Source organism: Amblyomma maculatum, chromosome 10 (assembly GCF_055883805.1).
Source record: "Amblyomma maculatum isolate TAMU_Amacu chromosome 10, ASM5588380v1, whole genome shotgun sequence".
In the NCBI taxonomy this organism is placed as follows: Eukaryota; Metazoa; Arthropoda; class Arachnida; order Ixodida; family Ixodidae; genus Amblyomma; species Amblyomma maculatum.
The window spans coordinates 58,660,146-58,684,068 of NC_139353.1; the positions used below are offsets into that span (position 1 = coordinate 58,660,146).

Sequence of the window (23,923 nt, forward strand, 5' to 3'; positions counted from 1 at the left end):
GGACGAGTTCGAACTTTGTATTTTTATTCAGAAAAAAATAAGGCCTATGTATACGTGTGTATAGAGCACTGTATTTACATATTTATTTGTGTGTGCTCAAGATGCCTGTACCATGCTTCACCACTAGACTCAAAAGCTACCAGGAGAAGCCAGCTTATTTGCATAACAGTGTAAATTTTTCACAGGATCCATTTTTCGCTTGCTGAAAGTCAGTCGTGAAAGTTGAGTTGTTTACAGTGCGCATTTTTTTTTTTCCTTTTCCCAAGTGCACCATTTTTTATCTCGATAGAGTGACAGCTGCACCAAATTATTTCATGAAGATAAAGCTAGCTGTCTTATAAATGCAAAGAAATAATTTTATTCACTTGAGTCCCAGATTTCAGCACATGTACATCTCTTTGAACTTTGTTCCACTGACACCTTGCAGCACCTGCAACAGCACGAAAGTCACTCGAATTAGATTTTTTTTTTTTTTTTACATCTAGCATGCTTTAAAAATGAGTAAATTAAGCAGATAAGGTCTAAGCACAGGTTTTTCGCTATTTCCACTTTTTTTCCCCATTTCTGCTATACCACCCGTTTCAGACGCTGCTTGCCAAGCGCATTTAAATAAATTTCCTGCTTAAATTGTCCATGCAGGCCCCAAAAAATGTGGCACAGTTCTGTTTTAAACAGTAAGCATCACATAGGTTGTGAAAATTGTAATACGCTTCGAACAAGTAAAGGAAATGGACGCTTGATAAAGCATGCAATCATGTATTCTTTGTAGCTGCAAATAGATTAACGCAAGGAATCAAAAACGTAACAGCATTGCAAAAAGCAATCTCCATGACTAACTTGACGCATATGATGCCCAGCTGACTGTTTTGAAAATTTTTAGAAATATCATTTACTGCACTCCTTACCTAAGCATTAAATCAGCCAGTTATGACGACAAATTAAGAAGGCTTTGCTAGGCATAGCACACACTTCGAAAAAATCTGCATCTGTACACACGAGTGGCGCGCATAGCGCCTTTTTTTTTAAAAGGTTAGCAGGCGTTGCGGGCTACTGTATATAATCTGCTTACATCAAGTAGCTCACCTATGCCCCACTATTGCTATGTCTTCTTGAGTTCATCTTCTGGAGCCTGCAACTTGTCGGCTGAAGAGAGAATGGCATCTCTGTGCGCTCTGTTGACGGTATCCTCGAGGGTTGCCGTCTTCTGGGCAGCAGACTTTATCTGGCGCTCGGCTGAGAGCAGCCGCTCATTGGCGCAGATGCCAGCATACTCGGCACCGTTTATGAAGGCGGTCTGTGCCACAGCGTCGATAAGACTGGCAATGCTTTGCATTCGAGACTCAAGTGACTGAAAAAGAGGGCGACGAGTCAGGCAGTGCCAACTTTTGCTATGTTCCATTATCATTTAGTATGGGAGAAACAACGGAAGCAGACTGTTGCCTTAAATGTATTGTATTTGCTTGCATAAGGACTGCACCATTTTGATAAAAAATATCCAAACAATTGGGAGTGCCTTCACCACACTAGCAAAAATTTGTATTTTTGCAGTTAAAGTACGCATTACTTTCATTGTACAAATAAATGCAGGGTGTTGGACTTAATCATATTCCAACAGGAATCATGGAGCGGGAGTAGATTAGGGCAGCATAATAACGGAGTGAACTGTAAGGTTAGGAAGGCATAGCTGGATGTAGTCATGGGCAGGAGAGATTATGAAATTGCAGAAACGTGGCAGAGATCGAAGATCGGACATCAGTGGGAGAAGTAATTGTCCCCCCACAGTAATCATAGACTCGCTAATAATCATAGTGATGATTTATCCCCTTAACTAACTTGTTAACTCGTTGCCTAGCTTTTATTTTATTTTCTTGGGGAGGTTAGGATAAAGAAAAATGAGCTAAGACATTCAAGACAAGGATGCATCTGATTCTAGAAATCTCTTTTCTCTTTCTATATTTTACCTATGTGTTTGTGAAAGCTTTTTTTTCTAACTCCAAAACGGAACAGAGAGCGTAAGCTAATGTGACTACAGAGTACAAAATGGCCCTTTTTCAATGACACCGAGCGACATATAAAATCCCAAGATTTGTGCTGCTATAATCATTGGTGCTTGGGCAATAGACGGAAGTACTAGTATATTTGTGTCTGGTATGCAAGGACTCTATTTGCTGTGCATACTATGGCTTTCAATGGCTGTGTGAATGCTTGGTTTCTGCATTAATTAATGTGAACTGTAGAAGAAAGACAAACTGTGCCTTTAGTTTCTACACTGCAGTGTAAAAAAGTAAAACTGTTTACTTGTGAAATCCTCTCCTCAGACAATACGAAAATTATGTGCGGAGGCATGGGCTGTTGGTGGACCACTGTGATGCACGTTGAAGCCACATAATGGTTTTATTTTTATTAATGACAGCATGCAATACTTGTTAGCTGCTAATTTGCTATTCAAGAAGTGCTCAAGCAGCGAGTTGTTCTCGCACATTGTAATGTCAAACCCTGCCTTAAAGCGACAAAAAATTCCTTCTTTCACAAAAGCTAAAAACTGCGTACAGCACGACTATGACAGGACGCTTATATATGCACATATTCTTTTGCTTTTGTGTGCAACTGTGTTTACTTGCACGTGGGTATCTTACGTCCTATATTTCTTGCCATTTTGTTCCCCTCTTGCTTATCTCTCCACCCTGCTCCTCCTTTACCACGACAGTGTTAAGGCTCCCCTTCGGCAAACACTGTGAGTGAAATATCGTGAGCGCATCTCTGGCAGGCAGCTAGGCACTAATCGGTCGACGGTTTGTGCGACATCACAAGACCACATGACGCGGCCAAGCTGACATGGGAACGTGAGAGGAGAATTGAACCCAAGACCATTGGATCCTGAGACAAACACGCTAGTCCTAGGCTATGCAGGCACATTTGTAGTACCGCTCGGTGAATGCAGCACTTTACATCTATGTCGGATGAGTCATAATGGGGTAGCTTACGAACGCATGTGAGATAATAGAGGCACAAATTAGGCTGTGAGTGATTAAGTCCGTAGCAGAGTGGACGTACGCGAACCAGGGTCCACAAGGGGAGAATGCTATCATGTTACACCCTTCGAGGTGCTGCCTTAGCATCTCCGAAACTTTTTTTCCAATGGCTGCCAATAGGTGCTCGATGAATATGTCATTCTTTTGCTCTTCCTTAGTTATATTGTTTCTAAATGAAACCTATGCAATCATTATCATCGCACACAAAAAAAACTATATGTCATGCTCTTTGTAAATCACACACATAGTCCCGCAAAAGAGATAAATGCACACTGAAGTTCACTACAGAACTCACTAGGACACCAGCCTTGAGCCTATTGGTTTCCTCTCGAATGGCGATCATTTCCATCCAAAAGGCATCATCCCCGGAGCAGAGGCCGACCTCCATCTCAAACCGATTAATTAGGCTGCTCAGTTTGTTCAAACTCTGTAAGACGGGTGACAGAAAGTGAGAACCAGTATTTAATTGGATGGCAAGTCTAGTGTCCCTACCGCTAAAATGTTTTCATACCGAGACTGTTGCTATAGCTCCAGGTAATACTAGAAAGCATGCACACACACACAAGCACTTTCTCCACTGATGTAAGGCTAACCAACCTGACCCTAACTCGACTACACCCAACCAGGACTGCTTCGGAATGCAGTCCCTATAGTTTCTCAGCAGCTACAAGTCGCTGAAGCTTCTTGAGGGAAGCAGTTAGGAAAGGCGATGCTGACAACTATATCATGAAAACGAAATGGGTGCTGAAAGCTCATTCATTCGCGTGCTGTAGGATCACCACTGGCACACTCGTATCCAATACCCTCAGCTTCCAACACTTGACAGTCCTACAAGGTTGGTTGCATATTACTTGCCAAGATTTTTATTGTTATCATAGGAAACTTGGTTGCAGACAAAAAATTCCAACCAGATGATGGCTTGTCAACATTTTACTCCACCATAATCTACTTGCGCATGCATACATAAATGTCGCAGCTTGTACCAGCACGCACAACCGTCTCCCATCACGGACCACTGGAGAATACCAGGATATTGGCCAAATTTCCTGACTTTCCTCACTGAAGCCCTGCCTATACACCAAAATTATGCTACAGAAAGTCGAGATAAAATTAGAAATCATGCACTGAAACACTAATAATTTGTGAAACATAAGCTACTTCTTATTCATCAATTTGAAGGACGAAAAACATGCAGAAGAATCTTTTGTACCTTGCAGTACTCCTCGTGGGCATCCAAGATGGCCACTGTCATCTGAATCAGCACCCTGCTTGCTGCCTCGACAGCAATAATGCTTGCTTGCTTGATGAGGAACTCGTGTGAGAGCGATTCAGGGTCGATTGTTGTCAGCTGTAAGACAAAGGAATGCTGCTGAAGTTCCTTAATATCCATTCTCTCTAAAATTAAATTTACCATATCTGGCACAGAAGGTGCTCAGATTCTGTGCTTGAAAGCTGTGTGCATAGTTTAATGCACATCACTTTACCTAGCGGGTTCATTGGTCAAATGTTTATTTGCAACACTTTACCTGGCGAGTTCATTGGTCAAAAGTTTATTTTGCAATACATACTACGCATACACTATCTCACTGCGTTATTAAAAGTTTCAATGTTTTACGGCGACCCATGCTCTACGCAGAAGTGCTGATTTTAACAATGCATAGTTTTGTGTCTGAACAGCAAAGCTAAGCAATTAAACTCATCTCTTCGCGCTACTGCATGCATTAAAAATTAAAAAAAAAAAATGGGCCACGGGATAATACTCCGTTGTGTTGGTTCCAGAACATCGTAGCAGATGCGCGCGAGTACACAGCAGACGACGCACACGAGCGGTGCGCGCTGTGGCTACTCGTCCAACAGTTGTTGTTGGCTACGGGTTAGGAGCGATCTTCGTATGCTGCAGTGTTTAGAAACACAATACAGTACCGTGTCGCTGTTGTCATCCTGGCATCTTGCTCGAATAGGAAGGCCCCACGCTACTGTAGTCGCGAAGGCAGCTTTGCCTCCGATCTTCGCGAACTCGGAGTGCCGCCTAGCAATCCTGCGTAGGCACGTGCAATAAACCACACACATCAGCCGCCATCTACATTAGAAAAAAAAAAAAAAAAAAAAACAATACAGATCATATGAGAATAATTTACTTCGTTGCTTGCCTGGTAATGTTCCGTGCGTGTCTGAGTCGCCACAAGAGTCTCAGCATTTCTTGTAGTGCCGCGGTTGGAGCTTCCCGATTAAGACCAGAGATACCAAAGGCAATTTTTTATCTACAGTTTACAAATAGTAAATTTAAGCTGATATGTCGGCATACCTTTACGCCGAACTGCGACCGAGATAAAGTGTACTGAGAGCCTAAGTACAGCTTATGAAAAGGTTGAAAACTACACGCCGTGCATCGACGCCGCGTTTACACACCAACAACCGGAAGCTCACCTAGAACCGGAAGCTTCTCTCAACTGTTCGTGCAGCAGACGACAAAGTGACGTCGTATGCAGTCGATGCGTTTGCTTGACGACGCAGTACGGGCGCGTGCGGATGAGAATGTCCCTCGTCCCCTAAATAGCGTTTCTTCCCTATTCGCATTTGGCACCCATCGTTTCATTAAGAAAATGAAGAAACAAACCACGACTTGATAAACTGGCCACTCTCTGCGAGTTTTGCGCAAGGCTGCTGTGGTGTTACTCAACCGCGCGTTAGAAAAGGGGAAAAAAAAAAAAAAACATTACCGGCATGTGCTAGTCGTCTCGCGCATTTTTTTTTTAATATGTATTTTTATTGCTTCTAAGCCTGTCGCTACCGGCGTTCCAGAGGCGCACGGCCAGTGCGTATGACGTGAGCGTTTTCACTGCGGCGTCCGAAGGCAAAAGGGCCCGAAGAAAAATCGCCCTTCTCAACGTCCGGTGTCTGGACGAGTGGAGGTGAAGGAGTCGACACCAGCCCGAACAGTTTGAGTTACTGCTATGTCTTCGGCAGGCTTGACCATGGAGAAAAGAGGTGATTTGGCTCCTAAGAGTCGCGCAATTTCAGCTGCATGTTTGTATGTTTTTTAGCTGCTTCGACGTTATGTCGTTACGTGTGTTGGCGAGGTAGGGCTTTTTAAGCTGGCATAAGAACTGAGTAGCAGTGAGAAGTTTTTTAGTGTTGCCTTCCTCATATCTGCAATCTCCATTGCGTCGAAATCTAAACTGCGTACGACCGCACCATTGAATAGTTTCGCTTTCTGAATCTCTGCTTAGATCGTTCTCGCTTTCTCAGTCCGTTTCGCATTATAGCGACAGGGGTAAAAGACCGTTTACTTTTGAAATATTTTATCGTCTCGTATTGGCCGGTTGTCGCCGTGCGTGCGCTGTCACAAGTTGTCAGGGACGAAGGACAGAAAACAGAACTAGAGTTAGTTTCGGTTTTGAGCTGCACTGCTGAGCCGATTCGCAGCCAGAGCCGTAGCACGCTACAAGCTGAAATAGACAAAAATCAAAATACGACGGGAATTCAATACAAACAAGCGCCGGGAGCAGACGTCCGCCGCCCCTGCGAGAAAACGCCGCCGCCGTTCCGTCGTCTGCGGCTGCGCGACCTTCGGGATCGGCGAGGGGTCGCGAAAAAAAGAGCTCTCCCGTCGTGTTCGCTCGTCTGCTCCTTTTAGTCGCGCTCAGAAATCAGCTGATTGCCGCGCACGCAGCCTCACAGCTCCCCTAAGCGCTGCGGCCAGCCCCTCCGTCCGCCGCCGCCAAAAACTTTCTCTCGCGCCGCAGTGGGCAAGGACAAGCCGGCAGCTTCAATGTCGGGTACGCCGACGAGCGACCATGAGCGGCGAAAGCAGATCAGCGTGCGGGGCATCGCACAGGTCGAGAACGTTGCCAACGTGAAGAAGGCCTTCAACCGGCACGTCCACTACACGTTGGTCAAAGACCGCAATGTGGCCACGCCGAGGGACTACTACTTCGCCCTGGCCCACACCGTCAAGGATCACTTGGTCGGCCGATGGATCCGTACGCAGCAGCACTACTACGACAAGGACCCCAAGGTATATGAAAACGTTTTCCAACATTCGTTCGCTCGATTACCCGTTCAGCTCTGCGTAATTTTGCTGGCGCGTTCTGCGCATTCCGGGTATGTTGCGCGTGATTTTCGTTTGTTTACCCGCAGCCGTCATTTTCTGTTTCTGCCTCGCACCTTATTCTGCTATGTGTGTATGCGCGCAGTTGCGCTGTTCGAAATTCGAGCACGACCCGAGCTGACGGTTGGAAGTGTCAGGACGCATGCAGGCGCGCTCGAAGGAGTGGCTGGCCGAAAAGCGGGTTTTCTCTCCAGCGGTATTCGGGTCGGCTTGCACTGTTTGCCCTGCGTGTAGCGCGGTACCCCTTCCTCTTCTCGTCCCCCCCCCCCCCCCCCCCCAACTTTTTTTTTTCGAAGTGCATGTGGGCGATACAGCATATGCACAAACACCATATATCCGTGGTACTATTGCTGTGAATCCGTACATATACGTGCAGTGCGCGCGCTCTAGCCGCAGTGCGCAACAAATTAGCGTCGAAACTATATGCGTACTGCGCGCTGCTCTATGAAAAAGCAAAACCCGTCGTCTGCGTTTGATTGGAGTATGAGTAGACAGTACTACACCGGTACACCTGCCAGCGAGTCCCTGGCGGTCCGGCCGAAACGGAAACCGAAGCAACTCTTGGCTACGGAGCAACAGCTAGCGTGCACAGGATGTGGAATTGCAATTCGCCGCAGGAGATCTAGATATTTGACGCTCGGTTTCCCGTCTGGTCGAAGGAAATCCGCGACTGCTAGGGATCGGCAGCACAACTAGCTAGGCTGTCCAATGGCGTCTGCTGCAGTGCCGTTAAAAATGCCGTGCGGTCGATAATGCTGCGTACTACGTGCTTGCAATTCGATAAGGCAGCGTGTAGTACTTGGCGTGTGTAGCGGCTCCTTGTTTTCCTCGGTCCCGGTAGCTTTGCGGGGAACGCCCCCGTGCTGAGTATTGGCGCGCGAGCGGGATTGACGTGCTTGGAAGATAAGCGCGGCCGGTTGCTGATTACGTGCGTTTCCGTCGCGTGTGGCCTATTTTCCTTTCGCGTATCAGTGGGCGGCGCGGTTTTCGATTTTGACAGCTGAGTTGTGACCGCGCCAACCCTTTTGAGCACCGGTGCAACGTGACGGAACGTTTTCAGTTCTAGTCTTGGCACGAGACATCGCGACCGAGGCAGGCGCGAAGTTAGCGGCGTTTGACCTCTGTTTGACCTACCCGCTTCTGGAGCGAGGCGGCGGCATCCGATTGTTTTTCGGACACCATAGATTGCGCGGCGTACGCCCAGGAACGACCAAGCGCTTCCACACGATCGCATTGTGCGCGGAAATGTAGAAGTTGTTTCGGTACGCGCGCATATCCATACGTGAGGAGGTCGAGTTACCTGGCCGTAATAGTGTACCTCGCAAACTCTCCGCAGGTAGCTTAATGATTGGGATCTTTTTGTTCTTCGTCTGCTTTAGAAGTTCCTTGAATAAAAAATCTCCGGCGTGTCGCTTGGTAGCGGCGGATCGATGTACTCGGGGTCGTCGGCTTTTATGTGGTCAACCTTCGCTGTGTAGGGGATAGAGTACAGGCAGTTTTAGCCTTATTATCACTTGCATTGCTGTCTTGAAAATGTACGGAATCTGCCGAAGATAAATTTTGTCAGAGGGAGCCATGCATGCTCACATAGCCACATATATGGCTCTGTGCACATTTTCATCTGCTGATTTGTATGCAGGCGTAGTTTTAGCTTCAATCGCGTGTTCGTGCGTCATCGTTAAACTTGTCGTGTATTTGTATTTCTTTTTAATAAAGCAGGCACTTATCAGTTATGTTTTTCTAACTGCGGTTCCACGGCTGGCATACCCCTGAAGGCTATCCTGGCAACTAAGATGTAAACCATAACACAAATGAAAATAGTAGAATGGGATGGCACAGGCAAAGAAGCAGAAACACATGAACTTAGCTGACACCGACCAAATGTATCTCTGTCAGCCACTTTTATCCTCTACCTGCAATGAATTTAACAGATCTCGAATCATTTTAGATGTTTGTTTAGTAACTTTGTGTGGAAACTAGCCTTATTTTTATAGCTTGATCCTATTCAGCATAAGGACAATACAAATCCTGAACATATGTCATTCATTTGCAGCTTATGAAGTTAGTGTCACTGCTAGACATATAAACGATTTGATGCAATTGCACACACGGCACAATATAGCTGTCTGCTCACATAATCTTTGTTTTGATAACTCAACCCTTGCATTTTCCAACTCCGTGCTGCTGCTGTTTGTCAAAGCCTTGGCCAAGCAGAGAAGTAGGTCTCTCTGATACGCTCATTGTACGTGATGCTTTCTATCTGTTTGCTTTTTGCCTTATCGGTCTTGAGGTGCCTGCTGTCACGAAGCCAACTTTCTGCCTCCAAGGCATTCTTCTCACTGCTCACATTTTATCTGGCCTAAGTTTGTGTTTATTGTGCCTCTGCATCGAGCCACTTTGAGCCATGCGACGATGGTGGAAGCTCCTTGGAGCTTTCTATTACAGTTCTGGCATTCTGCCCACTTACTGCAGTTGCCACTGCTACTGGTGCTTTTCAGCCGTATTTTGGATTGTTTAGATAATCAAAATCTCACCTAGGCTGCTTTGCTGTCCGTCCCATTCAGGAAAGGCACAGTTGGTGGCAGACGCTGCTCCTCGTGGCTAGACCACAGATTGTGATGTCTATTTGGGTCGAGTTTGGCACGAACGAAGGATTTCTCTTGAGGTTGGCTCTGATGAAGAGACTGGGGTGAGGGCTGGCCATGAGCTAGAAGTCGAAAAAAGAAACACACTAGCTTGAATTGGCTTTTGTTGGGTGCCGAGGGTGAGAGCAGCCAAGGCTGGCCGTCACAAGTTGGGTATTTCTGCGATACTGTCTGGCCTGTTGCTGGAGGGGGTACTTTTATATTGCCACAGGGAATTTTGCCCAATCGCTGTGACCGTGTCCTGTCTGGATACGGAGTTGTGGTTAAATAAGTGAGGCAATCAAGGTATTTGAACCTAACTGACCTTGGCTGTCTCGGGAAACTTGGCAATGCAAGGCGGATGGCACAGGTGAAGAAGCAGAAATAAATGGGACTGGCACTGACTTTAACTTGTTTCTCTGTTGGCCACTTCTTTTGCATATGCTCTACCTACCCTGTCGACACTAAAAAGCTGAAGTTTGTTTCTTTGCCTGCCTTATTTCTTTTTTCCCCTGCTAGGCTTGTTCACAAATTGTCTAATGCGAGTGAAAGTGTTGCATGACTGCCTTTTTTAAAAAGCCATCATTGGCAAAAGCACCTTACTTCTTGAATGGGTGCCCATTGCCTCTCGTGATAAAATTATCTGATCTTGTGGAGTGATTCATAACAGTTACGATTGTTTAGTTGCTAGTAATGTGAGCATTTGCATCAATTTCAGAGGTAGTACACTTTCATGTATTAAAGTAACAAAAGATGAAAGGGAACAAAAATAGATAAATTGTTTGCACTGTTATTCGGTTGCAGTGCATTCATAGTTTACTAACTACTGTATTTAAGAAAGTTTGTGCAGTTAAAGTATTGTGTGAGAAAAATTTCCGAATTTTCTGAATTGGCAACTTTTGCTCTGAATGTGGATGTGGCTGCAGTGGTGCCTTCTTATACATATTTCCTGAAACAATAAATGTGGGACTTTTTTTTTCCCCTGCGCATGGAATGACTCTTTGTTGCAAAATGTTGAGCACAAACTGAAGCAGAAGCTTAAGATTGAGCAAGAACGGGTGGAGTAGCAGTTTTCTCTCAGGTGTTGTCACAAAGGTGCCTGCTTACATATTTCTTTCTTCTTTCTTTTTGAAGCACAAAAGATGGAGGAGAGCCCTTTTCTAGGCAATGATACCCTGTCACTGACAGTCAGTTCAAGGGAAGCCCCCTTGAAAGTTTTGAAAGTAATATGATGAATGTCTTTACGCTGTTTTTTTTACTAACTTTAGCATTTTGAAGGTACCTTCTTGGCAACTGTAGTAAATGCCAGCTTGGAACCGCTTGTGGTCTGACATAGGAGCCTGTTACAGCGAGGGAACGCTGCCAAGAAAATGACAGATGAGTTACGAGTCCATTAACATGAGGGCCTCCACTTTCTGGTTAGGAAGTGCAGAAAAGGCCTGCTGGTGCGTTCTTAGAATCCCACTCCAACCCCTTTTTTTGGTCACCTTAGGTACCAGGTAAAATGTTAAAAGGCTAAAACTAAAAGGACTCTGTCAATGTATTAAGTTAAACGAAAAAAATTAAAAACAGCACTTGGCTACAAGAGCCCATCGCTCCCCTGCTACTGCTATTTTGCTCCGCCAACCAATAGTATACACAATTTTGCAAAGGGGTGAACGGTGCTGCCATATTGGGTAGCTAAAGTGTTGACGACTTCCCCCCTTAACAGCCCAGTCAAACCGGTTTCTCCAAGGGCCGTAAAATGATGTATAGGAAAAGCTATAACAATGGACTATTTGCAGCTTTTGTTTTAGTCTTTATCCGCAAAGCAAGTACACTACACTGTGTATTTATTGCAGGGTAGCCCTAGTCACTGACGTGCCATAAAACACAATGTAACAGTTGTGTTTCCGTGGGCTCTTGTAGTGTGTTAATGCTTGCCTCTGCCGGAAGTTTGTTCTTAGGTGAGCCACCCTTGGCTGCTGGAGAGCTATAGTGTCTAGGCAGCAGGGACAACTAGCAATTATGTCTCATCTTTGTCTTGGGAGGGCCAAGCATGCATTCTAATGCTTTTGCATCATTTAATGCTGAAGTGGTTGGCTTGAAAGCACATAGTACAGTGCCTTTGAGGTTAGCTTGCAAAACATAAATGGAGTGACAGCTAGAATGATGGCAGAAGGGGCCGCTTAAGCAAGGCACTCTAGCTAGCCTTACAGTGAAGACTCGTGTGTAGACACGGGGATGTAAGGAATGTAATAGAAACGGTATTACAAGTGTTAGTGCCAATGAATTTATTCAGATGAAATGAGCATTTTTTTCTGTGCACCTTGTGGTGGGCAACAGAGCACATTACATACTACTAAACATGCAAGAAATGTTTAGCCTTATACTGTATTTTTTAAAATTATGGGTCCAAGTATTTTCTTTGTAGTAGTATGTAAGGGTCAGTGGAATCCACCAGGAAAAGGCAAATACTAGAGACGCAGAAGTATGCGGTCATTTCTTATGAACATAAGCTAGTATAGCTTGCACAGTGTTTTCAGTGGTGAAGGTAAAAAACATTCAAAACAAATTCAGCGATGATGCATTAATTTTGTTTTTTTAGTGTGGATCGTTAATCAACTTCGACCTTGTTTGACCTTTTTCAGCGGGTGTACTATCTCTCCCTGGAGTACTACATGGGCCGCTCTCTCACCAACACCATGGTGAACTTAGGCATTCAGAACGCCTGCGATGAAGCCCTTTACCAGGTATGGGAAGGCAGCGATGCCTGGTTCGTTTTTGTAATTGTTTATCTTTTAATTAAAATAATTTCTTGTTTGTTTCACTGCGCAAATAGTACTCAAGCAAGTTTTTATAGAAAATGACAGTGTGTGTAACAGCTGGACTGGACATGCACATGCAGCTTAATTGACATGGTGCTGAACAGCAGTCTATATTCTGCCCTTATAGGAGATGCATGGGAAAGGAAAATATGAGAAGCAACAATATTAGGTGGAACCTATTAATTTTTTAGAAGGCACAGAAACAAAGGAAGGGCGAAATTTTTGTACTAACATATATAACTGGGAATTTCAAGATCAACCTTGTTGAAGTATCTTTCTCTTCAGATTACTACACTAGACAGCGATGCAATTTCACAATTACTCCTTTTAGCCCTCTCAGTAATTGCTTCAAATATTTGTTTCTTCTAAGAACTGTCAACTGGAATCGGCTAACCAACTATGAAATTTTATAGCAATTCATGGCATCTTTTTCTAGAAGTCTGTCTTTGTCTTAATGTGTACAGGTGCGGTCATAAGTAAATGAAGCGCACTGGCCTAAACTACCAGTGTGCACATACCCATGGCTGCCAGTTTCAGTTATACTAGAACACGTGAAAAACGTTAGAAGGAATATAAATAAATAAGGCAAAACTGGCGTTTCAAACGCTTGAAAACAACAGTTTGAAAGCAGGGATAGGCTAGATTCTTTCAAGGACTTCACTGAAATTAGAAGACTACTTTTGAAAGTGAATTGCTGCTGCATACTGTGTCCATGCTGTGCGGAAATAAAATTTTGCTAAATGCTCGAGTGGGAGGCTATATATAGTACCCGGACAAGAGCAAATGATAGGTGCAGGTGTTTTGCTCGTGCATAAGAAATATTTTTCGTTTCTCCCATTGCGCATGCCTGGCTGTTTGTGCACTCCTCACCTCCAAGGTTGGCCCTCTGCACGCCTTAGTGATAGGGGGCACAAGTGGCAGAGGAGAGGCTCTCCAATAATGAACTGATAGCGAAGCCGGCCTGACCTTCAACAGGCGCTGCTCGTACAAACAAGCTTCTTTGGCACGGCCCAGGGTGGAGTTGTCCACTGTGGCTTCCTTCGCAAGGTTGATAGCATTAGGGGGCTCACTAGATAAGCTGGAAGGAAGATGCCCCCTCCTCTCCCTCCCTCCCCCTTCTCTTCATGCATAGAGCCAGCAGTTAGCATAATCTCGGGGTCGGGCTTTCTGTGAGGTCAGCAGGGCAGTCTCATTAAGGGAGGGAAGAGACCCTTCCGAAATTTCTTTATAATGAAGTCACAACTCTTGGAATTTTCAAAGAGAATTCATATTTGTGTGCTGATTCCATTTATTTCCTTTAAAGCAAGTCCTTGTGCTTTTTTGTTGTTGTTGTTGTTATTGTTGTGAGCTTTTTGGGAATTGTGCTATAAAGAACTGCTGTCAGGCAGGTATCTGGTAACAGTGAAATTACCATCCTACCTGTGATGCAACTTTAGTTATATGGTTTTGATGTTTTAAATTCAGAAGTGAGGAGACATAAAAACAACTTATTTTGGAGTCACAGCTCCAGAGCTTTGTAACTCGGCTTTATGATGGGCTGAATAATTAATCTCATTGCATTTCTTGAAATTAAAAAAAAAAAGACGTGCACTTTAGCAGGTTTCCTGCAGCATAAGTTCTTAAATGATATGATGAAAAAAAATTGTGTGGTATAATACATAAGTGCAGAAAGACTTGCTTTATACAGAACTAAATGGCGTACGTTTTGGACTGGTACGAGATTTCGTACCTGCACCTTTAATAATAAAAATTTCAAAGAAACCTCTTACCACACAAGACAAGCTGAAAGTGTGCGAAGCTTGGGATTCACTCCAGGTCATGCTTGCTCCCACCCTTTTTTGGTGGTGCATCTTTTTTAAAACTTGTTGCTCTATCTCTCTTTATGAGCCGCAGTGCAAGGGGGGTAGTGACCCCAATTATCAGCACCTGAACCAGCTTTAATTGCTGCTTTATCTCCCACAATGTGCCGATTCTTTCCAAGTGTAGCCTTGACAGTTCTCGAGCGAAGTTCTCGGCAAAGAAGACTGCGCAGTTTTGAGTTTTGAAGCAGCCTAACTGAGAGCTGCTAATTGTTATCTTTGCATACTGCTCATTTGGTTGCTTTCATATCAGCTTCAGTTTATCTGCCTCCAGTATTTGCAATTGCCTAGACTTCTGCCAACGCACTAATTTTCGTCCTACTTAATTTGTGTTTTTCTTTACCCCTCAAAAATAAGTAACAGGGCAGAGCAGCTCTTGGGGTCTTGAATATTTTTAGTTGACAGTGTCATCACAATCTTTAGTTTCTTCCACAACAGCACACCATTTTTCCAAATATAAGAAGTAACCGTTTTAAAACAATGGAAACAGCAAACCAAAACCCAGTCCATGGCCAGGGGCTATGCCTCGCATAACATGGTGATAACATATAGGTATATATAATACGTATAGGTAATTTTTATAAGTATTCTATTAAAACTTGTATGCAATTTGAGTTGCTTGGGTAGTAACTAAGAATGATCCTTTCATAAAATACAATTCTGAGTTTTTTTTAGTGAACTGGGGAGTGCATATTAATGTGCCAGGAATGTTAGTGACATTGGAAGTATATGGTGTTGTTTGTGCAGATTATGGAAATGGCAAACTTTAGAATCAAAATTGCACTGAAATGAAAAGTTGTATGGCTACCTAACCTTGTGGAAGTATAGTCTGAATGAGAAATGGGCCTATATCTCAGGTTTCACCAGAATGTGAAAAAAAAAACCCTCAAAATACCATAGAACTGCCCTGCAGCATGTTTGAAAAAGTGATAAACAATAAACCTGCAGTTCTGAGCTGCTGTGACAGTAAGGTTATCATCTGCACACACGCTCTAACATCGTGCAGTCCATTGGAAGGGAGGTGGCATTTCCATGAAATGGTCATGGTAGTAAAGAAGGTGGCTGTGCTTTTTTTTTTTTTTTTTGCATATGTAAATGCCTTGTCCCATAGCTGCAATAATAGTGTCTTTCATGAAATTCTTGTTGTGTGTACAGTTTAAATGCCATGCATTCTCACTGCATGTTTTTGTGGTCTGCATATCTAGGTCTGCAGTCGTTGATTTGTTCATCATTCATTAACATAAAACCCCACACGTCACTCCGTAGATCGCATGCTGCATACATCTGCACTGTATGAACCTTCGTTCACCACTCATTCACTGAAGCTCCCCGTACCATATACCACATTTTCATTGAAGAATGTTGTAATGTGCGTCAAGTTTATTTGCAACAGATGGTAGTGACCGGGGCCTCCCAACTGGCTGTTGCAGATGGGGCTGGACATTGAAGAGCTGGAAGAGATAGAGGAGGATGCTGGTCTGGGGAATGGTGGCCTGGGTCGACTGGCTGCCTGCTTCTTAGATTCCATGGCCACCCTGGGTCTGGCTTCCTACGGCTATGGCATTCGTTACGAGTACGGCATCTTCACGCAGAAGATCACCAATGGCGAGCAGGTGAGGGACGAAGCATGTGGTTGGCGAGGGCTGGCCAAAAGTTACCATTAGCAAAAGGGAAGGTGTTCAGGAGAGGAGTTGAATCGTGCCTCACTCCTTGTGCAACAGAGCCAGCTCAGCTCTTCAGTGTTAGACGCAGCAGACTTTTTTTATTTTGTGGTTTCTGCAGTTTGCCACCTCAAGCTTATATTGCAGTATATACATCTAAGCTTGGTGCGAATTCTGCCTCCCGTTGTTGATAGCACTTAAACATTTATAGGTGTGATCATACTATACTACTTTCAGTGCATTTTTTAAATGCCACATTGTCTCCCAAATTTCGTCTCTGAGCAGTTACTGTTGCACAGTTTAGTCTTTGAGAGCTTTTAAGGCATGTGTATTTGTTACTCTTTGCGCATAAAAGATCACTATACGGGTTGCAATAGAAAATAATTTCATATTGACATGGTGCTGAACAGCAGTCTATATTCTGCCCTCCTTTGGGAAAGGAAAATATGAGAAGCAACAATATTAGGTGGAAACTATTAATAATTTTTTAGAAGGCACAGACACAAAGGAAGGGCAAAATTTTTGTACTAACATATATAACTGGGAATTTCAAGATCAACCTTGTTGAAGTATCTTTCTCTTCAGATTACTACACTAGACAGCGATGCAATTTCACAATTACTCCTTTTAGCCCTCTCAGTAATTGCTTCAAATATTTGTTTCTTCTAAGAACTGTCAACTGGAATCGGCTAACCAACTATGAAATTTTACAGCAATTCATGGCATCTTTTTCTAGAAGTCTGTCTTTGCCTTAATGTGTACAGGTGCGGTCATAAGTAAATGAAGCGCACTGGCCTAAACTACCAGTGTGCACATACCCATGGCTGCCAGTTTCAGTTATAGAACACATGAAAAACGTTAGAAGGCTATGAGAGACGCCGTAGTGGAGGACTTCGGAAATTTCGACCACCTGGCATTATTGCATTACTATAGTCCTCTAGATCTAGATCAGGCTAGACTAATTTTATGAACAAGATATCTAAACTGCATGTTGGTAGCGCAATCACTATGGAACTTGTGTACACACCTGTGTGGTGTTTTCATCTTGCAGACTGAAGTACCGGACGACTGGCTTCGTTTCGGCAACCCATGGGAAAAGGCTCGCCCCGAGTACATGATTCCCATAAACTTCTACGGCCGCGTCGAGAAGACCGACAAGGGCTTCAAGTGGGTCGACACTCAGGTGACGCTTCCGCTTTTGCGGAGTTTGCTGTTTTTGTGACATGGCTCAACCTGGCATAGCCGCTCATTCACATTGACTGCCGAGAGGAGAAAGGTGCAAGGGAAATGCACGTGGAGAGAAGGGACAGGGCAGGTGGAATTGGGGTTAACGTCAGCAAGATGCGTGCATCCCAAGATCGAGGTCTGCTTATGTATTGCCAGCATTGAGGTAAAACGACATATTGCCAGCAGTTGTGAACATTCAGTATTGCGTGTGTGGTGAAGCAGTTGCTGAAATCTATTTTTTACAGCCATCTTGATAGTTCTTTGTTTGCTGCACTTTGTCACGCTTACACTTTTTTGTACATCAAACATCTGGTTGAGCGCTTCACTATTTAACTTTCATGAGTGCATCATTTGAAATTGTGTGTATAATGTCCACTTCTTTGGGAAGGGAATTAGTGCAAAAGAACACAAGACAAGGGGGTATGAGGAAAGTTAACGCAACGGATGTGAGATCAGTGTAGAAAGAAATACAAACGAGACGACTGTGGCTGAGGCAGAAAAATGCAATGTGTTAGCTGCTGGAGTATAAATGCCGATCATGTTCATTAGCACTTCCACACTGTGATTTTTATGCAATGGACCTGTGAAACAAGGGCACTGTAGTAGGCAGTCTGCCTGAGCTAAAACCCTTCTCATTTTCCTGTTCCAGATTCAGTTGCCTTTGCGTTTAGTTTGACATCGGCAGTATGTGTGCTTTGTCGAGCTTTTTTGCTGAGCATTGAAGTTCTCTACTATCTGCAATTCACCAAATAATTCAGCCTTCCAATTTCATTTCTGATTGTGTTTAGCGCTGCTAACGCATCAATCTCGTTCAGGATGTCTATTAGTGTAGATGTCTCTTCAAAGCACTTTGGTATCAATCTGCTCAGATTGTTGGTTTAAAACAGGAATGAATTGTGTAGGTTTCTCAAATCAATAAGCATCCAGCTTTTCTTTTATGCCCTATGCATGTTGCCAGTGGGGCCAAATCCTGTTTCAGCGTAATGAAATATGTACGGCACGTATGCTCGCGCACACACACACACACACACACACACGCACACACACACACACACACACACACACGCACACGCACACGCACAAACTGAAATGTCTGCCTCTTCAGCAAAGGAACACTGCAATTGTTTCCTTTCACAACGAGCAGTTTCCAATTCACTACTGGGGTTTAACTAATTTCTGGGAGTAAGCCATTGTTCCCACCTTTATTTTATTTTTATTTATTTTTTGCACGTTCGAATTCACAAAATTCAGCGTCGCAGGTCATTTTTCCAAAGCCAGTCACCTATGTCACTAATATTTTCAGTGGTGTGATTGACATTCGCATCTGATTCGGAGCAGATATGTGGATATGTGCCTGGCGGGGCACAACGATGTGGTCTGACGCACAACTGCCTCTGGCTGTTTTGCCAGCAGCTTGGAATTCGTGAAGAAAAAGATTGCGCAAAAGGAACACGCTGGACGCAAAAGATGGCACAGACGGGCGTTGTCCTTTCAGATTTTCTTTCCTTGATGTGGTCCTGTCAATCCGCAGTGTTTCTTCTGCACTATTTCTTTCGTTATGAACGTACGCTAACTCGCCCAACTTTTGGTGCAGCTTGGCATTCCGCATATGACCTGTGGCCGTTGGCACAGGGCAATTTTCAGCGAGCCTGCGTTTTCACTCGCTTCACTGATGAAGCCTTGAATTTCATTCTATTGGGATCGGAGTGCATCTAATTGCTGCTGCAGAAAAAGCCATTTAGATTGTTTCAGTGTATGCAGATCTTGTGCGCTGTCAATCATCAAGTTAACGGTGCTCGGTGTGTGGTGTCTGATATTTAAATATCTGATATTTAAGCACTCACGGCTATGACATAAGCCAGACAGTAAACAGTTGCAAAAACTGAAAGGAGATTTGAAATACTGAACTATGGGCATTCTGTCAACTTATGCTGTGGAAAACAAAACAACAACATTGAGTTGCTAATTTATTCTCTCCTTTTTAAAGGAGCAGGCAATTAAAGGTTCGTTTGGCTGGCAATTGAAGCATTATGGCAAAATTAGCTGCACAGCTTGGAAACAGGGTTACTGAAGAACACCTGGCATTGTGCTGATATAATTAAGATCAGCGATTTCCTTACATGTGCTTATAAGAAGCCTGCAGTCTTTTATGTACTTGGTACTTCACGGTTAGACAGTGAAAGGCAGTGTGTCATCTTCCTCGCCAATTTCCAGGTGGTGTTTGCCATGCCATACGACAACCCGATTCCAGGGTTCCGCAACAATGTTGTCAACACCATGCGACTGTGGTCGTGCAAGTCTCCCATCAACTTTAATCTTCGCTTCTGTGAGTACTGTCTTCCGTTTGTGGTTCGTAACGGTAAATTGTGTGTTGTCCTGAATGCTGGCATTTCAACACAATCTGAGAGCATATTTTTTTGTTTTGCTGACTTCACTTAAACTATATCCGTTACTACCTGTAACCTCACCGTGTGTCTTGAACACCTCTGTGCTATTCTTCATTAATGAAGTACAGTAGACTGCAGTTATAATGAACTTGCTTAAGACGAATCCTTGGATAAGGTGAAGAGTATGAGACATGTTGATTAGTTTCTAATAGAACTTGATGTTAAAGAAAATCTGCTTAAGATAAACTGTTTCATATGTGCTTTGGTCAAGATTCATTTTCGCAGCGACTGCGGCCCATAGTGACCCCTACGCAATGGTACTCACAGGGCATATGAAGCCTCGTGGCTACATTGCTAGGCACCTTCCACATACTAGAACCAACAGGGAAAGGAAATGTCAGAGAAAACACACAAAAATGGCAGCCACTGTGGAACTCATTGTGCATTGCAAAAGACAATGAAAAAACAAAAAAAAAAGGCAAGTGCCATTTTCAGGTAAGATAACATGGGCTGGATAACACGAATCTTCATGCGTAATGCAGTGAGTGCTTTATTTACAATTGCGCTCTCTCTGTAAGGCTATTACTTTATTGTTTTCATGTTTCATGTAACTTGTGTTTGGATGCTGGAGACTTGTTTCAAGATCCTCTTCTGATAAGACTAACAGAAGTTTGTTTTAAAGGGAGTCTACGACATAGCGCAGAGTTGACCTGTTTTACAAGAGCTAGACTGCTGGCACAGCTGCTACATGACACGTCTTGCACACATTTTGTGGTTTGGTTTGGTTTGTGGGATTAACATCTCTAAGCGACTCAGGCTATGAGAGACGCTGGGGTGGAGGACTTTGGAAATTTCGACCACTTGGGGTTCTTTAACGTGCACTGACATCGCACTGAAAATGGGTGCCTAGCCTTCTGCCTTCATTGAAAAGCTGCCGCCGAGGCCGGGATTCGATCCCGCATCCTTGGGAACAGTAGTCGAGCGCCCTAACCAATGCCCCACCACAGTGGGTGGCACATTTTCTGTAAAACTTTAAAGAGTGGTATGTGAGTATTGTGTTTCTGTGCTCCAGGCATGAAACATGCTTCAGGTTGAATTAGTTTTTTCTTTTTTTTTTCGTGAACCTTTCCTTGATCAATGATTTGGCAGTTCGATATTTCAAAATTTGCGTGGCAGGCTTGCGCACTAAGCTGTTCTTGTGTAGTGCAGTTGTTCAGTTTTCTGCTGGTTAATTTGCTGCTATACACATCTGGGTGCAGAATGATTTTTTTTTTTTTTTACTTCTTTTACCTTTGCATACCTTTATTTTACAGCCTACTGCACGGGATTGCGAATTGCCTTGTGTGATTCTGTTGCCTTATCATCTATTCCATTCGGCAATCCAGAGCATGTTTTCTTGCTTTACATAATGAAATGCTGGCTGCAATGGGGAATTGGTAGACTTGTACAAATACAGCAATTCCCAGGTGTCTTGAATTTTTTGTTAAAATTGAGGTACATACGTTGGTTCGAATTCCTGTCACAAACTATCCTTCAGTGTGATTAGCAGGTGAATGCTGAATACTAGTAAACGAAATGGCATGACACCACCCTGAACGCTGCATAAGGAATGATTGTATCATAATTGCCATTCAGCAGGAAGAACATCAAACCGAAGCCACTGGAAAAGGACATTCAGAAACATTTTTCGCTCAAGAAAAATGCTTAAGAGATTTAAATATCAAACATTCGAATCTTTCTTGACACAGCAGCAGATTTTGTGTTCTTTTTGCTGATGTAGTACAGTTTCCTGGAATGCAATTGGAACGTGCTGTTAATGATATCTTAAGCTCATCTGGTGTCGCTGCTTGGCATTGGTGACATGTCTGTGGCTGTGCTGTATTCTTTGCAGTCAACAATGGTGACTACATTCAGGCCGTTCTTGACCGAAACTTGGCGGAGAACATCTCTCGGGTGCTCTACCCCAATGACAATGTGAGTTTTTGTTCGAGACCTTTGGCAATGTTAGTCGAGGCCATTCAGTTTCAGTTTGCTTATCGTGTCTTTATTATGTTAAGATTAGGATTATGGCTGCAGTGTTAGGAGAAAAGTAAAGTGAAGGGAGGTATGGTGAAAGCAGGAAGTGCAAAGTGTGAGAGGAGAGTATGGAGGGAGGGGGCTAGGCAAAGGTGGTGGAATCTGTTACGCTTTCTCTGTGTCTGCGGCTGCTACGAAATGGTCGAGCCAAGCAGAGGTGCACCGCCATTCTTTGACACTGTGTGTTCTGTATGTGATTGTCTCTGGTTCAAATACCTCATTAGCGGCACTCAAATTTTGCTTACCTAGCAGTATTACCCAGCAAGTTTTGTTTATTTTTTCTTCTTCCCCCCTCCCCCCCCCCCCCTTATAATATTGAAGTTCAGTAATGGTTGCATCTTGCACCTTGTGATTGTAGCCCTTTCAGCTTTATATTTTGTGTTGTCATACATTACAAAGCAGCAACTTGCCCCTTATCTTAGAGAAATGGCTAATTTTGTGGGAGTTTGTTAAATTTTTGGCACACGAATTATATTAGCAGAAAGGTAATGAACCTGCGCGAAAAAGTATAGGAAGAAAGAGACAGGACATTAGGACAGAGTCTAATTCTTTTGTCGCATCTCTTTGTTTTAATACAGTAGAGGTTTTGTTGGAGTGCCAAAGTTTGCAAAGATATGCTTCTGTTAAAGGAAAATGCAAAATATATCAAATGTTTGGATTATGCGAATGTCTGTTATGCAGCTGCAAGTACGTAAAAAAATTCAGTTCCAGTTTGTACAGTTATCCGGCTAGAAGGCACTCACTTATAGTTGGTGAAACAGTTGGACCATCCCTCCGCAGTGGAGGCAGTATCTAATCCTACCCAAATTACAGGGAAATCGTAGAGGTGAGACGAGTAACATCGGTAATGTCAATGTACACTTTTCAAAAAGAGGGGGCGGGGCGTTGACTTCTTGGTCTCTGCTTGCACTGTTGCTACTACAGTCGAACCCGGATATATCGAACTCGAAGGGAATCGCGAAATAGTTCGATATATCGACAATTCGATATACAGAAATCGGCTTGGGACAGCACTTACGATGCGAAAAAACGATACCGCATTTGTCGCATAATCAACTCACTCGCATAATGAACCCACCCTTCAATTTTGCGCTCGAGAATTTTGAAAAAAAAAAAAAAGAAAAGCGTTAAGGCCAGCTCGCTGACATGCAAGCGATTAAGCAATCTCGGCGACGAGCGGCAGCGACAGCAAAAAATTTCCAACTTGGAGCTGCGTCCCTCTGCTGTTCCAGCCACCCCGGCAGCTCCAAACAAGGTTTCTGTGTCGCCGCGGAAGAAATCGCCAGCGTTTTCGCTTGCATGTCGCACTCCGTTTCGGTCGTCTCATCCACAGCTCATTTCTTGGCAGCGTGTCAAGATGCTGCGCAGCGATAACGTCGCAGCGTGTTTATCTTTTTATAGCTCCTGCGACGGCCAGCGAACTTGGCAGATTGCCTGTGACGGCTTGATTGCACAAGCCTGGTTCGATTTATCACGCCGCGCTTGGGGCGGGCGTAGTCCACTGCCACAAAATATTGGAAAGCGTGATACAGTAGCTGCAAGTGCTGTTTGAAGCGAAAAATGCTAAAAGCCAGTGTCATGATCGCAGCTGACCGCATACTTTCGTTAATTCACACATGCAAGAATAAACGACTCCCGAAAAAAAAAAAAAAAAAGCTGCTTCGTAACGCCATATCTTACGCTATGCCGCGCGTACAGCACAACAGTAAATATAGACGAATCTCGGGAAAAAAAAAAAAGATGTGCCGCTTGTTAACTTCCGCAGGCGCCATAGCCACGTCAGCCGCGCCGCTGCGCGCAGTGGGTTCGCAACATACGCTGGGTAAAGCGTCCGACGTTCTGTCTGAAAACGGGCTGAGCTGGCTTGGCGCATGCGTAGCGCGTGCTACTGCGAACGAAGGCCGGGAAAGAGGGAGAGAGATAGCTCGGCAAAAGAATGGGCATACCCTTGCGCTTCGCTCTATCGCGCTTTTCCCCTCTCATTGCCACCGGTTCTCTCTGGTTCATTCACGCACATAGCTTGCAAACTTGCCACGTGCTGGCGCGCGGGAAACGATAACCGCAAATGCGCGCGCCTTTAGGGAATGGGCGCGGCGCTGCCCTAGCCGAACTGTCCCCTCTCATTAATTCCGCGCGCGG

General features: G+C 44.2%; 2 protein-coding genes across 5 annotated transcripts in view; one reads left to right on the forward strand and one right to left on the reverse strand.

Moving 5' to 3' along the window:
• Positions 1-227: 227 nt before the first annotated feature.
• LOC146176594 (diablo IAP-binding mitochondrial protein-like) lies at positions 228-5,469 on the reverse strand. 4 transcript variants are annotated; one of them, XM_084582851.1, is made up of 7 exons: positions 5,338-5,468; positions 5,183-5,252; positions 4,956-5,070; positions 4,243-4,380; positions 3,328-3,459; positions 1,084-1,348; positions 228-430 (listed from the first exon to the last, which is right to left on the reverse strand). In XM_084582851.1, exons 2-6 carry the CDS (start codon positions 5,227-5,229, stop codon positions 1,100-1,102), a joined length of 681 nt encoding a protein of 226 aa, XP_084438977.1. In that variant the 5' UTR covers positions 5,230-5,252; positions 5,338-5,468; the 3' UTR covers positions 228-430; positions 1,084-1,099. The 4 variants fall into 4 exon arrangements, with proteins under 4 accessions (XP_084438977.1, XP_084438975.1, XP_084438976.1 ...); XM_084582849.1 differs by having other exon boundaries at positions 5,171-5,252; XM_084582850.1 differs by having other exon boundaries at positions 5,183-5,469.
• A 1,045-nt stretch (positions 5,470-6,514) lies between these two features.
• The window catches only part of Glyp (glycogen phosphorylase), a 30,744-nt gene continuing 13,335 nt past the window's right edge, over positions 6,515-23,923 (forward strand). The window contains exons 1-6 of the mRNA XM_084582852.1: positions 6,515-7,050; positions 12,398-12,499; positions 15,864-16,046; positions 17,146-17,277; positions 19,536-19,647; positions 21,600-21,682. Of these exons, the coding sequence (XP_084438978.1) occupies positions 6,805-7,050; positions 12,398-12,499; positions 15,864-16,046; positions 17,146-17,277; positions 19,536-19,647; positions 21,600-21,682 (858 nt within the window). The 5' untranslated portion in view covers positions 6,515-6,804. The remainder of the gene's footprint in view (positions 7,051-12,397; positions 12,500-15,863; positions 16,047-17,145; positions 17,278-19,535; positions 19,648-21,599; positions 21,683-23,923) is intronic.

What these genes read in the sequence shown, in the direction of transcription:
- LOC146176594 (XM_084582849.1), bottom strand. Translation starts at nt 5,229, where the DNA reads ATGCTGAGACTCTTGTGGCGACTCAGACACGCACGGAACATTACCAGG. An exon ending in ATTACCAGGCAAGCAACGAA is followed by an intron (nt 5,071 to 5,170) that starts GTAAATTATTCT and finishes GTGCCTACGCAG; the next exon opens with GATTGCTAGGCGGCACTCCG. An exon ending in AGGATGACAACAGCGACACG is followed by an intron (nt 4,381 to 4,955) that starts GTACTGTATTGT and finishes TTTGTCTTACAG; the next exon opens with CTGACAACAATCGACCCTGA.